The sequence below is a fragment of the Rhyacophila brunnea genome, unplaced genomic scaffold, assembly GCF_057557595.1.
Source record: "Rhyacophila brunnea isolate RB1 unplaced genomic scaffold, BYU_Rbru_1.0 scaffold_12, whole genome shotgun sequence".
Taxonomy (NCBI): domain Eukaryota; kingdom Metazoa; phylum Arthropoda; class Insecta; order Trichoptera; family Rhyacophilidae; genus Rhyacophila; species Rhyacophila brunnea.
In genome coordinates this window covers 5,911,646-5,927,701 of record NW_028232774.1, presented here as the reverse complement: position 1 = coordinate 5,927,701, position 16,056 = coordinate 5,911,646, and the positions used below count along the sequence as shown (strand labels likewise).

General features: G+C 31.7%; 2 protein-coding genes across 2 annotated transcripts in view; both read left to right on the top strand.

Moving 5' to 3' along the window:
- Positions 1 to 16,056, top strand: part of LOC147077701 (ovochymase-1-like) — a 153,942-nt gene that overhangs the window by 115,096 nt on the left and 22,790 nt on the right. The window lies entirely within an intron of this gene.
- LOC147077703 (modular serine protease-like) lies at positions 2,734 to 15,459 on the top strand. Its single transcript, XM_085960686.1, has 10 exons — positions 2,734 to 2,766; positions 3,517 to 3,600; positions 4,177 to 4,252; positions 5,718 to 5,798; positions 7,472 to 7,677; positions 8,134 to 8,349; positions 9,664 to 9,840; positions 12,063 to 12,196; positions 13,307 to 13,485; positions 15,325 to 15,459. The coding sequence occupies exons 2-9, from the start codon at positions 3,546 to 3,548 to the stop codon at positions 13,475 to 13,477; spliced, it is 1,116 nt and encodes a 371-aa protein (XP_085816812.1). The 5' UTR covers positions 2,734 to 2,766; positions 3,517 to 3,545; the 3' UTR covers positions 13,478 to 13,485; positions 15,325 to 15,459.

Genomic DNA, 16,056 nt, shown 5'->3' with positions numbered 1-16,056 from the left:
AAGCAAGGGCATGGTTATTTATATAAAAAAGGTGGCACCCTGGCGGCAACTACCCTCGGTGCATCCCTGTACACATTATCCTTAACAGAAGAGGGCGCTAAGAGTATAGCCGGGTATTCTTCCTAACCACCAAACAACGAAATGACTTTGTAATCTAGATGCTAGTGTCATAATCACTCACCCTTTGCAATCGTTGGGCACCTGTTGGTTTTCATTCAAAAATTTCTCATAACAAAACCACGCAAAATATAAAATTAAAAATGATTTTTTTTTTTTGTATAAATTGGTCCTCCCAAAAACAATGATGATAATAATATGTCATTGTATTCGTAACAGTAGGTGCCTATCTATATGCATATGAGAATATCTATGATGTGGTTATCATGCATCATGCTAGCAAAATAGAGTGACAGTGGTTTGAGAAAATCTCACGGTCAGGATTTTTTTTTATATTCAATTACCTACGTGGTCGCAGCCATGATATATTCTGGATGAGAACCTTATCCTCGTGTCAAGCCTATCAGGCACCATTAGCGAGTGGTACAAGATTAGTAAATGCGCTCCCTAAAGACATGGACATTTTCAATGATTGGATTTTGTTTTTTCTATAAAATTGTATGTTTTTTGTTTTCAAATTTTTATTTTTCTGTTTTAAATTGTACTTAAGTAAGTATTTTTTTTGTTATTATTATTTTCTACATTCTCTTCTTCTCTCTTGTGAAGATGATATTTGTTATAATGTAAATCTCATGTTGTGTACGTCTTAAATTTCGATTTGTTATGTCCACAATGTTTTGTATTCTTAAATAAATAAATAAATATTCACAAAGCTGCTCAAAATTACAAAAAGATAATATTATAAATTAGGTAGGAATATCAAATTATAGATAATGTTTTTAAATCGATAGCTATTTCAGTTTAATGCCGCTATCAAGACTGCAAAAAGAAATGACTCGTCTACGCTTACTCATAGAATGTGACAAAAAGATCTGAGACTATTTAAGAATTGAATTGAAAGACTGTTTCTTGAGAAGCACCTATGATTTTACCATGTTTTTATTAGCTCGTATTCTTGTTTGTCCGTACAGATTTTTTATTGTCTTTCCAACATTTTTAACTAGCTTCCCGACTAGCTAGACATTTCAAACTTTTAGTATATATCAGAACACGGCGGGAATGCATTTTTTAATACTTTTGGCCATCTTTAAGCAGAATTGAATTCATTTTCAGTTAATTCTGTTTTGTATGTTTCGGAAAAAATTCGTTAAAAGTAATAATAATACTACTCACTATTATTGGTTGCTAAGTGGGTCCTAGCAACTAAATTATTAATACATACATGCGTTACTATGGAAATCAATATGAAATGTCAAAATGACATTTCAGTATTCTATATTTAATAATACATAGAATTGTCAAGTTTATATGATTCAACAGAAAATTTAATAACGTGGTATATAAAAAGTTCTTTTTATCTTGTAATTATTTATACTTTAAATTATTATTGCTATAAATAATACTAACTGTGATAATTCTAAGCCGAAACAAATAAAAAATATCCACTATAACTGTTTACCTTGCGCGCGTAGCAAGGAAGATTATTAGTTCCAAAATAGTCAAGTATTAATATTTTAAAAACTGGTTTGTGATGTTATTACTCAAATTATTTTTGAAGAGGTAAAAAACATTGCATTGCCATAATAGTTGATTCAGAGAATATCCCGTATATTATTTATAAATCAACCTTTTTATTGAAAACTAAATTTAAAAACACTAATTTTATAAAGTAACTAGAACATCAGAAGCTAGAAAGACGTTAACTGAGAATAACACAAACTAAATTAAAACGTAGGACAAAATTAAAAAAAAAAAAAATCTTACAAAATTAAACTCATCGTAAAAACGCTATTGTCATTCTGTATGGCTTTTCTCTGTGCATTGTCTCTGTGTATTCTGTGACCAGAATAATGATTTAATAATTATTCTTATTTTTTTTAATTCAATATATACTTACTATAGCTACAGAATATTTATGAATTTTAGATTCTTATTATTGAATATACTTAAGAATAAGAATCACATTTGGTCTAATATATATTTAAAGATGTTTCTGATAATATTTCTCTATACTATTTCTATTTTTTTATTGATCTTATATTAGAGATAACACACTAATTTCTTGTTTAAATGCCACATTGTTGATTTATTAATACTTTCACTTCGATTTATCGGTTCCCGAAACATCTTTAATTTGAATCGAATATCTTCTTATATAAAATTATAAATTGATATTTTCAAAATCATGTTTTCTATCCGTCACTATACTTATTTACACCTTTCCGTCAATCTGTCACAAATTAATGCACTGTACATCTGTCAAATTATAATGAGAGTATCCTATCATTTCTTTTTTTTCACAACCTGATTAAAATTATTCTTTATTTGCGTGTAAGTCTATTTTTCAAATTAGGTATATGCTATCTCTAGTCATATTAATACGTATTACCACTGTTTCGTTCTATCTTATACATTTACATAATATGTTTTATATCATGCGTTACAGATTGACAGATAGATAAATCAATTCAAACATAATCCTACCAATTGTTTCAAAAAAAAAATTCGTATTCGAATGCCAATTATTTAATACCGCTTAAAAATATTGCAATATAAGGTCACACTGTCGTTTTTGACACGATTTAATACTAGTCATAATATTTTTTATCAACAGTCAGTGCGATGTTTGTTGTGTGTTAGAATAGTTGAGTAAGTTTTTGGATATTTAAAATTTTCTCGCAAACATTAATATATGAAAAATCTATACATTAATTTATCTGTTGATACATTCACAAATTGAATGAAGGTTTAAATATTTCGAGGGTGACGTGTATTTTGTTTACTCGACTATTTTATTGTAATAAAATATTATTATACTCGACGAAGTTTTAAATGTTTTTCTATGCGTGCTCCAAGATAATTTACTTGAGTATTTTCCTCTTTAGTATCTGGTACCTATCTGAATTTTTTAAAAACATCTTTAAATTCTACGACACTTTTGCATAAGCTGCGCAACTGTTCGGTTTGAAGGAACAATATTTTCAGGTATTTTCTTTGAATTTTGTGCTAGATAATGATTTTTTAATTACCACCTTTAAAATGCACGTTAATTACATCGATCGGCCGCCTGGTCATTACGCGCCAGGTGCGTCTTTGGCGTCCAAAGTATTTAACCTAAATTTTAGGTATGTGTATAAATGCAATCGTATCCTTGGGAAAATGACAGAAAATGTTAAAGGTTTTTTTTGCTGATTGACAATATGAGCTGCACATAAATATAAACATACATCGTGAATAATATATAATATTTATTAGTTATTGAATGTCAGTAAGACCCTAGTAAGGGATTAAAATACTCTCACTCGTTTATTGTTTCTGCATTTTAAATTAGGTAATGTGTTTTCGCTGCCACGTTCTTCATTTAACTTGTGATTATTGTTTTTGTTGTAATTGTTTCAGATGACATTTAAAATACAATAATTGCAAAGATGGCATCATCATTTAGAGGTCGACCATTACTGATATCGTCAACAATTTTTCTTGGTAATGGTTAATTATTTTATTAAAAAAAAATGACAATTGACATAATCTTAAAATTTATAATCATATACGAATGCAGCGTTAATTATATGCATTAAAAATATTATTGCTGATTATAAAAATATGAATCCATTTATTTGGTTGAAAATAATAATTTTAAATTAAAAGTTAGATGATAATATATTGATTTTGAATAAGTTTTTCAACATTTTCATTTTGATTAAGATGACTATTATTTATGAAATGAGATTATGTATGGAAATGTGTAAAATTCCGATACTTACGTATATTATCAAAGCCAAGAAAATAATTTTTTCGTTTTTTTACAACCTGTTTAATAAAAAAAAAACTCACTCACATACTTCACACACTCATGATTCACTGTTACTTATAACAAAAATATTGAAAATTTGGCGATGAGTTTTTTTTCAGTATTCATTTTACTATTGTGGTCATAGCTGCTTGGAAGTACCCACTTAGTAGATAGGTACTGAGCCACTGTAATGTCTATAAATTATGTTCTTCAAATGATAATCTTATTAGTTATAAAGTTAATCATATACTATTACATTTTTGTAGGATTGATATCAAATGCATTCTCTGTTAAACTACCTGAAAACTTACCTGAAAGCTCAATACCAGCTCCAATAAACAGGTAAGAAATAAAAATTACCAAAACCTATATTATAAATATTATCCTCAATTTGATGACAACCGGACGCATATAAATATAACTATGAATTAAAGTTCCCACCACCACCCGTCATCTATGCACAGCCGCTTTCTATGACGCTTTAAACGTGTCTGAAAAAAGTGATTTTAAGTGCTCATTCCGTCCCGAGACGGAGCCGCATGGGACTGATGCTGCAACCATGCACCGTAGTGCTTAAAGAATAAAGTTAAGAAAGATTTGTTTTTGGACTGGCTCTGCCATCCGCTGACGTTAAGCGCTTTGTGTAATCACATACTGAGTGTCACGAATTGAAATGGATGAGTCTACAGAAGAGTCGGGACTATCCCGCTCCCCATACGATGCTGCAAATTTCTCGAATGCCGCAAAGTTGGCCTCGGTTGCTATCAGATCCCCATGACCAATTGGGCCCGTGTGAGGACGGACCCTGGCAAACAGCTCCGCTCGTTCGATGAATTATAAATAATTATTCTAACCCAAAGATATTGAAGTAAACCTTGTCATATAGCTGTGGAGGCTACATGTACGAAATTTATAGCTTAGCAAACGAACATAGTTCTGACAAAAAATGATTAAATTAGCAATTAAGCCAGTCTTGCAAATTTTCCAAGACGGAAAAACTCTGATATAATGTATTTTCTCAACATTTTGCACCTCTGAATGACGCTATATGATAATATTATTTTACTAGTTAATTATTTCCTTAGAAAACTATATTTTTCTCAGTAATGCTGTACTGTGTTAATATCGAAAAATATTCATTTTGAGAAAATAATATCAACATCTTTTTCAAAAGGTGTGTAAAGTGTCTTTCTACAGCAAAGTTGCCATTCTTAGTATTAAGTATTATGATTTTAACAATAGTTTAGTATTTACATTAAAAAAAAAACTGCATAATTAATTATTAAGAAAACATTTCACATTTAATTATTTTATTTTGAGTTTACATTTTAATTAACTATTTCTTTTATTCAAACGAATAATTCACAAGATTTAAGAATATATCATTCTGATTATTGAACATTATATAATTTAGAAAAACTAATTAAAATTAAAAATTATTAGCAAGTACAAGAAGTTGCTTTGTATTTGTATTGGTTGTGATATACTCTCTCAGTTAGTGTTTTTCTAAATTATATAATGTTTTACATTTTAAGTTGTTTTTTAATTTTTATATCCAATACATAGAATGAAATTTAAAAAACAAAAGTACATAATTATGTTAAGGTTGTTATGTCAATATTTAGGTATATTTATGTTGTGTTTTTTTAATTAAGTATATACACTTAGTTTGTAAAGTACGCAACGGATATAATATGACTTTAAATTTTAAATCTAGCGATTGTCGACAGAACAAACAGGTTAAAGTGATTTTATTTACACCGTATTTTTAATGTTATGTTGAACTTAATCAATTTTATTCTTTAAGTATTGACGTTCCAAATGATGCAACTTACCTCCAAAATGATTTACCTACGAGTGCATTACGAATTCGAAGACAAACTCCTGAGTAAGTTTATATTTCATTATAGTTTACAATAATTATTAGTATTGTCCCCCAAATAACAAGCCATTAAAACATGTCGAAATATATCAGACGTTTGGCGCATGCGCCTTACCTATTTCCGTTGTAATTCATCTTTCCGAAAATCTAACATAAACCAAGCCAGACAAAGATGGTATTTAATGATGTGAGACTGGCCGGGAATTTCTTTACAATGACTTATGTCTTGTCCATTGGGGCTTTTTTAAATATCAGAAAATTCATACATGGATGACACATTAAGATCCAGAGAGGTAAATTACAAAATTGGCGCTAAAATTATTAAGCAATAACATACACAAGAATTGCTGCCCTTTACTAATTCTAACCTTGAATTCTATGTAAAATTATTACCTTCTGCATTTTACTATACCTACAATAGATACATGTCGACAAAATTCTGATAAACAAGCCCATGACTAATATTAATACTATCGACCGAAGGTACTTGATGGAATTTGAATTTAAATTATAATGGATTTAAGTTTTGTACTATCCCATTTGAGTCGTTTTTTGCGACCCGGTTTTCGCCTTTCGGCATCTTCAGCTGCCGTGTACATTCACCAAAGGCAAACACATACTGACAACGAACATTCTCAACTCTAGCTTATATTATAATAAATCAATACAATAAAGTAGGTAAAAACTTCATTACCTACATATCAAGTCAAAGGTCACAAAAATACAACAAACAAATTATGAATAGAAAGAAATGAAATGAAAGTATCAGTAAGAAACATATTTAGTAAAAACCCTATCTTAATAATAACAATACACTCGATAGCATATTATAATAAATCATCAAAGCCTAATAATAAATCATTATTCTTTATAAACAATAAAAATACTACACTCAAGAGGTGTACATCGTCAATTCTAGGAGCAATGATCATATAATACGTATTGCAAAATAATTAATGGAGTTAACAGATGAGATATTAGTCTAAGGGATAAAGCCCACCAAAAAAGCGCTCGACGCGCTCACTACTGAGTAGGCCCCATCCCACCCGCGAATTACCCTTCACCTATGTAATAAGGGGCTCAAGCAGCACAATATAATTATTATTATCAGCGTCTCTCATAACAGTCATAACAAAGCAATAAAAATATTATTAAATTTCTCGGGGCTTGTAATTAAAATCGGACACGCAATAAAATAAACAATGAGTTCTCTGTTATTAAATAATGTATTCTCGCCCGTCGATCGACGACGCTTCCTGAGCGTGATTTTGCTCGCCGCGTTCAATGAATGGACTGCATTGTATTTTCGTTCATACGTATTGCCGAGAAGCCAAAAAACGATGACTCATGGGGCGGGCGCGCATAATGCGTCGTCAAATCCAGTGGGCGCTGGCGTATTTGATTACGTTGTATTTTCGTTGATTTACGCGCCACTTGTGAAATTTTGCGCGAGAGCCACACTTGCTGCGTTAAGTGGGTTTTACGCCTTAAAGTCATTAAATCGACGCATTTTACTTATTTATAATAGAAGACTAATCATACATAAATTACACGTTCCAACTTAATATTTTCGAAACTGCGTATGAAACAAATCCCAAACTAAGTCGGACCAGCTAGACATTTTCATACGGGAACAAACAAAAAAATCAATAATAATATTATTAATTCATATTTTACAGAGGTGGATGTATTGTGCCGCAGAGTATGGCAAATGGCACGTACAGCGTACGTGGTTCAATCGTAGTCAAAGGAGGAGAGCTGGCGCCATACGACTCTATTCTCCAATTGACCTGTCCATCAGGATACTTGCCTTCTAAAAGTGGATTCAATTTTTGTGATGAAACTAAGAACGACTGGTTTGAAGACGAGTTAGCAACATGTCAGAGTAAGTTATTACAAGAGACATTAATTAAGCTTCAATAATATTATAATATGTAGTCCAGTCAATTAATATATTGTAAAGGGCATGGCCACAATTTTTCATTTTTAATTTTTTCAGAAAAACCTCTTTGACTGGATTAATGGGAATTGATCCGGTTGATTGAATTAAATAAATTAATAATGAAAATAAATAGTGATGAATAGTGTGATTATATTCCTTTCTACATTCTCATTCATTTCAATTATCTTCTCCCAGTCAGCGGTGCCAAATCGTTTCATTCTTACAATAAATTATACATATTCGGTAGATATTGATTTATTGACAAACTTGCGTCTCATTTTGGCCGTTATACAATATGATTGGACGAAAGCAGGAAAGGGTGGTGGACTGATATATCAACCAAAATATTATAGAAGTCTCACTTTATCTGCATAGATTTATATTGACTTTTATTTTCAGAACCATGCAAACCCCCGAAATCATTAACAGTTGAATTTACCTGTACGATTCCTTCTAAAGATGGACAGTTCACCAGAGGGAGTTGCGATACAAATCTGCCTTCTGGAACAACCGCTACGCCAAAATGTCGTAGTGGCCATCATTCTCTCACCATCAACAGAAACATATTTTGCATGAACGGTCGTTGGGGATACAGTATGCCTAGCTGTAAGGCAGGTAATAATTAATTGTGGATGAAATTATATCTGAAGAATACCAAAATTTATTTTGATGACGCATGTCCATGTGTCAGTATAGTTTTCCGATTGAACACAATACAAAGAGGTACACCACTGAGGATATGCACACAATAATTAATGTTCCCAACTAAAATAATAACTGCCCCTCAGTCAGTGTATCGTATATATGATTTTATAGAAAACGAGTTAGATACAGATTTGATAATCTAGTCTCGTAATATCTTTCAGAGCCATTTCCCTATTTGAATATTTTTAATTAACTATTTCTTTTATTCAACGAATAATTCACAAGATTTAAGAATGTACCGTTCTAATTATTGAACATACATAATTTTGAAAAACACTTTTTTAAAAAATATATTATAATCAATAGAAAAAAATCTTTTTGAAAAAAGTAAGACACCCGGCAGGAATCGAGCCTGCATCTCTTGGGTTCACGCCCTGTGAGCATTGTCCACTATTGTGATTATCTCAACATAGCGGAATATGGAGGTAACCGACTTTGAAACAAAAAGTTTTTTACTTCATTTATTTATTTAGAAAGAAGAGTATTATGGCATTAAAGATATTAGCCAATGCGACATTATACATGATAAATACAAAATTTAAAAATGATTTAATTACAAATAACAATCAAATAACAATAAAGTAGAAGAAGAAAGTATGTTGTAAATAAGTATTAAAGTAAAATAATGAAAATAATTACAAATTTAAGCTATTTAACACATCCACGAATATTATCTAGATCAAAAATCAACCTATATGGTGCCATCAAACAGGTTCATCGCACGATATACAGCATCATGAAATATCACATCCGTTCTGCAATAACGAGTGATTTGAGATTTTCAAGGTTATTTTGTTATCACCGCGTGTTCTTCCTCCTTTTCTTGACGTTTAGTGCTTATTGAAGAGAAAATCTTTTTTACAATAATAATAATAAACAAAACACACAAAATTTACAAACTTGTTTGCGTACTAGAGCCGTAGTGACTGTGTTGACCAAATTATGCGAATGCTTATGGCGCCGTGTCGGATAACTGTTTTATTGACAATGTGTCAATTTGTAGTTGACACATTGTCGTGATTACATAATAATATTATGATGCTCATGTTCTTCTTAAAACACAATATCGTAGATTTTGATTTTCCATTTGAGTGTAGAGTTTCCGTTATACCAAAATGCTTCAAATTAAATATAATTAATGCGGTCAACCACGGTTTATTTCTGAACACGACATGCAAAACAACAACAATAATAGATATTAAAAAATAATACTGTTTTCCACAGAATGCGGGAAACCAACTCCACTTGGATCAGCGAATGTAATCAATGGGACGAATGCCAATAAAGGGGAATTCCCTTGGCATGTTGCCGTTTATACAAAGTATGGACACAAAGAGGCTAACTCCACCCCATCTTACTGGTGTGGAGGCAGTATAATTAGTAGATCCCTTGTCATAACTGGTACGAAAAATGTTTAATATTACAACAGTATTAAGTATAGTGGCCAAATAAATAAGCCGATGATGTTTCTTATCCAGTGACGTCCCTAGACAAAATACCGCCCCTAGGCAGTGCCAAAATGTCGCCCCATTTTTTATACAATATTTTTTATCATCATTTCATGACGCCAATATCTAAGAAATATGTTGTGTAGATACATTACTAACAAACTGTATACCATTAAATCTAAGGGTGGGAATTAATCGCACAATGCAATAATCAAAATTCACAAAAAAAAATAACTTTAACATTTGGAAAGTAGTTTTCACATATATTAAATGATTTCACAAATAAATAGATGAAATCACATAAAATAGTTTGTTTCACAAAACAAAAATTATAAATCACTCATTGTAAATATAAATTCACTCAATTTTGACAACTGCACACATTTGTAAAATTGTTCATCACAAAGAAAAGGTAGAAATTCACAAATGTCAAACTAATAATTGTAGCAGCAATACAATTTATTAGAAGGCAATCGCAAAAATGATGCTTAGGTGTCAATATAATTAATGTTTAACGCAGTAATATAAATATGTGTATATTCGTGCTGCTATCGTTCATATATTATTTGATGTAAATCTACAACCAAATAACACCACCTAGGTATATCTTTTTCGGTTCATCGATATAAATTTTGGTAAATGTGGCGCAGATGCAGTCATGAGATTGTATAAGTATCATTTTTGAACTAAACCTAACCTAACCTATTCTAACGTAATCTAACCTAATATAACTTAACCTAACCTAACCTAACCTAACCTGACCTGACCTATCCTAACCTAACCTAACCTAACCAAACCTAACCTAACCTAACCTAACCTACCCCAACCTAATATTAGGTACCTAATAATATAATCTTAGATTGTGATAATGAAGTATCAAAATCTATGAGCATTTCGAATTTTAAATTAACAATTATTGGATCGAAAAACCTATATGCAGACAGAAAAAGGTATTTATTATAATTGTCTACTGGAATAAACTGTTTTCGTAAAAAAAATCATAAAAGCTCATGACGGCATCTGCGGCACAATTACCTAAGTTTTAATTAACGTCACTTTCTAAATAGGTATTTATCAAAGATATTTGGTATTTATAGTATTATTTGAATATGAAAGTAGGTACCTAATACATACTTATGTTTTGCCAAAATATTGTTTAAAATCGTTAAACCTAATTTTCATAGTGTTTGTATTCTTTTACGATTAATTGGTTACAATAGTATGTTGATACGTGAAGACTACTTTTTCCTTAGTGCAAATCGATCATTTGAGTGTTGTAGTTGATTTGTGAATATCATCCATTTTCGATGTGACGAACATCTTTTTAAATGTTGTCAGCGCTTTGTGAAAACAGTCTATTCAATTGTGCGAATATATATTCCCCTAAATCTAATTAAAATGCAATTTCTACTTCAATAGACAATTTTTCGAGTCCACGGTTTCAGATACATTAAAAAATACACCTGACAACTTTAAAAACTTGCGAGTGAGTGGCAAAAATATTCGGATAAATTAATTAGGTAATGTCATGTTAAAACATGCCCACTAATATGACGTTCGGGTTTCTTGACTGGCAACACCCGAACCGTCTATGGTATAAAGATGGCGGCCGATTCGTCAATCAAAAAACATTCCAACACTTTCTTTCCGCTATGCCGCCATCTTTGTACCATAGACGGTTCGGGTGTTGCTAGTCAAGAAACCCGAACGTCATACTAGTGGGCATGTTTTACCATGACAATGTCCCCTTGGTTGGAGAAAAGAAATCCAGACCAAGGTTCCACCTATAATTCAAATATAATTTGCAAATTTGCATGAGTCATTACTGGTCATCAAGAACATTCCGTCCAAAGACAACGGAAGTAAACTAGACATCGCAAACCCAATAAAAAAATTACAGTCTTGTTAAACCTTTAATGTCAATTAATATATTTTGTTTCCAACCAGTGAGGTGAATTTTTTGATGGAAATATATTTCCGTTATTACTAACTTTAGGTAGGTATCCATTTATATAATTATATACCTAATGATTCATCTCGATTTGCCGCCCTTCGAATAACTGCCGCCCCCAAGCGATGCTCAATCTGCCTACCCCCACGGGACGTCACTGTTCTTATCCAGTTGGTAGTTTAGAGAAGATTTTAATAAATTGAATACCATATTATCGTTTTCAGCTGCCCATTGCTTTTACGACCAATTCACCAAACGATCATTTGATGTGAATTTATTTACCGCGGTTGTCGGAAAAGTTTTCAGTGATTTCGTTCATCCAGAAGAATCTATGGATCCTTTCATACAAAAAACTGAAGTAATAATATTTTTGTCACTATATACTTTTACTAACCAATTAATCAGTAGATAATATGTAATTTTGTACATACTATTTGTGATTTTATTATCGTAGGTATACGTTTGATTTAGATTATTTATAACTTGTTCAGATGACGCATGTTCGCCGCGATACGCCGCGAGTGTATGTGGACAGCTCAATGCCGTCACCTGTACCTCGACCGTGCGCGAGAAGTGACACACGGCGATTACATGTCGATGGCTCAATGAGGTCGCATTTACTTGGAATGCGCGCGAGTCAAATCGCGCCATCTGGACAAGTGTGTAATCTTAATATAAAAAAATTGCAATGTTTTTAGAGCATTTTCTGTGTAGGTATACAAACTGCTACACGTAAGCAGGTATAGTATCCTCCACGTTACTTTGCAATTATTGTACACAGTGACAATATTTGTGTGTATATACACTGCGTATTAGTGCATTAGTAAATATCAGGCGCCTGATTGGCTGATTTCATCAAATAGTTCAAAATAATTCAAAAAAATGTATTCCAAATTGCAAGGTCACGTGGAGGGTGGTCTACAACCACTATTTTTCGTTCTTTCTGTCGAGTGTCTGAAATATTCAAACGTTCTTTTAAAGCCATAGTAAATCAAGTATAAAATACTTAAGTATAAGTAAGTGAATCCTGGGTCTGGCAAGTACACATATTGTTTTTCAATTTGTGTATGAGTCAGAGTATGGGCCTAATAGGTTGAGCAAGTGGCTGACATCCATTTCTCGTAAAAACAAAATCTGTCAATATAAACCTCCATTCTGTGGAGGCCCATATGATTATATTAGGATCGGACATGGCCGAAAGAAAGAAAGAAGTGTAAATAACAAATTTATGAAAGAAGTAGTAGTTGAACCTAATTATGTTTTTATTCCTAATAGAAATGAATTATCTTTGAAAATAATGACAGGACAATAATTCCCCTTGGATAAAATACTCCCCGGACATAAACCCCCAGGATAATAACTTCCGGGAAAATAACCCTTCAGCCATTAATCTCTCACCCGTATTATCTAAATAAAAACTGTTACACCTAATAGAAAGTAGATTATATTATAATTTTTACTGTTTCAGGTAAAGCGAATTGAGATTCCTGCTGATTACAATGGGGAATTATCCAGTTACAGCCATGATTTGGCGATATTACTTTTGCAAACTCCTTTTACTTTTTCCAATCTCATAATGCCAGTGTGTCTCAACTTAGTCGATAAAGAGTTTGACGAAGATCAATCTTCCCTGGATTGAACGCAAAGGTTTTTTTTAATGTATTTTTTGCCTTTGCCATGAAGTAAATAGTTTCACTTAGTCCAGATAACAACGTAAATGGAAGGTTTACACAAATGAACGGAAAATGTAAAATGGCAGGTCCCCAGACCAGGATCTTTGGCAGCCCCCCCCTACCTATCGCTAAAGTTCAAGGCAGTGTAAGACTATATAGTAGTGTTTTCCAAAAAATGGTGTTTGAGGAAAAATTAAGGATATCCAGTATATTTTTAGCAGTTTTTTGTATCGAATACATCCACTTGAATTATTGTCGAAACTATCGAAACATAACAATCGAAAAAAAAAATACTTTTAGAGTAATAAGTAATTTGTGATGTCTGTTCATCTCACTAATCTGATCGACCCACCACGCAGGGCCTCCAGGCTACAGCCCTGTCCCCCCCCCCCCTCCTTGTGAGGGCATTGATTTTCACACACAAAACACTCATTTTACTATTCTTAGTAGCTAATTTTTTTAAAGGAATAATTTTTATCTTGGGTGTACTTAATAGAGCCCACGATGGACGAGCGGCTATCGCATCCGCGTGCATAATTTTATGGAGAAATTGTTGGAAAATATTTTCAGCATTAAAACATTATAATGGGTCACATTGTTTATTATTTCGAGTCTAATTTTTACATAATATACATAATGTCAAATTTTATAAGAAACAATGATTATTATCAATTGATATTCTCTTAAATTCGATTTTATTAATATGGTGATATTAAAACTACAATTATTTCTACAGTAATTTCAAATTTTATTTGATTGATCTGAAATATAATGACGACGATTGTTTTTCTTGGTAAAATATTTTTCGCTTTGTGATTTTCATCCTTTTTCTATGTAACCAGTTATCAAAATTGGGTTCTAACATTGACCCCTCGTGTCTGACATTTAATATTTTTGACAGGGGGAAAACCAAAATGAAATTAAATAAAAACAAAAATACGCTTTGTGCAAAAATAATTTAGTTTATTTTTAAGGTAACTGCAGTTGTTTTTATTCAATTTTATTAGGTACTTACCTAATTTTTTTAAAAACATTTCAATTCCCCTTATCGAAAATATTGAATATTAGATACGAGTTGTCAATGTTAGAGAGTCCATAATATATTACTTTAGTTTGGTATTATTTAGTTACACTATTTTGCCATTTTAACATGGAACATGTTTTACTCATGATCTCTGACGCAAAGGCGTTACGAAAAATACACGAAGAATAACTATAGACGCGCAGCCCGCGCCCCACCCCGATTACTTACGCGCGCCGATTATTTTCATTTTACGTTCAGTAGCCTACATATAGTATATTAGTATATGACCTACATTCTATGTGACGTATTGTTCGTCTGTTATTATCACTTCTTTAGTTTTATTATTGCAATTACATAATTTTCAGAAAAGTAAAATTGTTTGAATCCTTTGGATTCGGTTACTTTGACAAATAAATTTTCATTCGAATTTGCACGACCAGCATTCAGAAAATCAGTAGGCAAAGCATGTTCCATGTTTAATGATTTTAGCCATCAGGGTATATCAAGTAACCACATCTGAGGGGCCAAGGGGGCGAAGCCCCCCCGCGAGGCGCAAATCGCCGAGTTTGAATCGGTGATTGCATTTGTGGTCCATGCATTGATTGCAAATAGCAAAATTTAACAATAAATTCCTAAACTTTTTTGAATATTTTTGGTGGTTAATGAATTTTAACTAACGTAATGTGCGATTAATTCCCACCCGAAACTTTATTATAAATGACAATCAAGAAAGAGAAAGAATGAAGTACTTGAATACTAGCAAAATACGATTTTGCGTGACTTTTACAGGTAGTAGGCTTCGGACTTGACCAAGTAAATGGTGAAGCGTCTGTCGAATTAAAAACAGCTGTACTGCCAATCATTTCCAAAAATCAATGCAAGTCAGATTCGCCACAGGAATTCACTAAATACATTATCTGGGATAAAATTTGTGCAGGATACACAACTGGTAAAAATCATGAAAAACTTTACTAATTATATTTACAATATCTTTTTTTAAATTTTTATAGAAAATAAAATAATCATGTTGTCTTTTTCCAAACCTTTTTTAATTATAATGTGAGAAGGTGCTTTACTTCGTTTGAAAAAAAAATTTTGAAGAAAAAAAGAAGGTTAAAATGGAGCTTTTAAGGTATTTTTAGAGCATAACCCTGGACATTCCTTAAACGTTGTAGATATTCTATTTATATAATTTTGAAGCCTTACTATCCGTTATATTTATTTTAAACATTTGATGACTGCATAAAGTATTTTTATTACATTGTATTTGTATAACATGTACCGTTTAAAAAAAAATCAGTTAGATACATGTTCAAACACGCGCTTTAACATGATCTTACTCCTTACTTCATTTATCGTTTGTAAATTTATGGCTACGGCCGTATGTTGTAGCTTAGCCACTGGGAAATGCCAATAGAAATGGCGTATTTCAAAAAAATACTACCTTATTCTTAGGTCTAAGCAATCATTATTCGTAGGATGTTTATCACATTTGAATGGTCAAAGACATAGCTTATAATC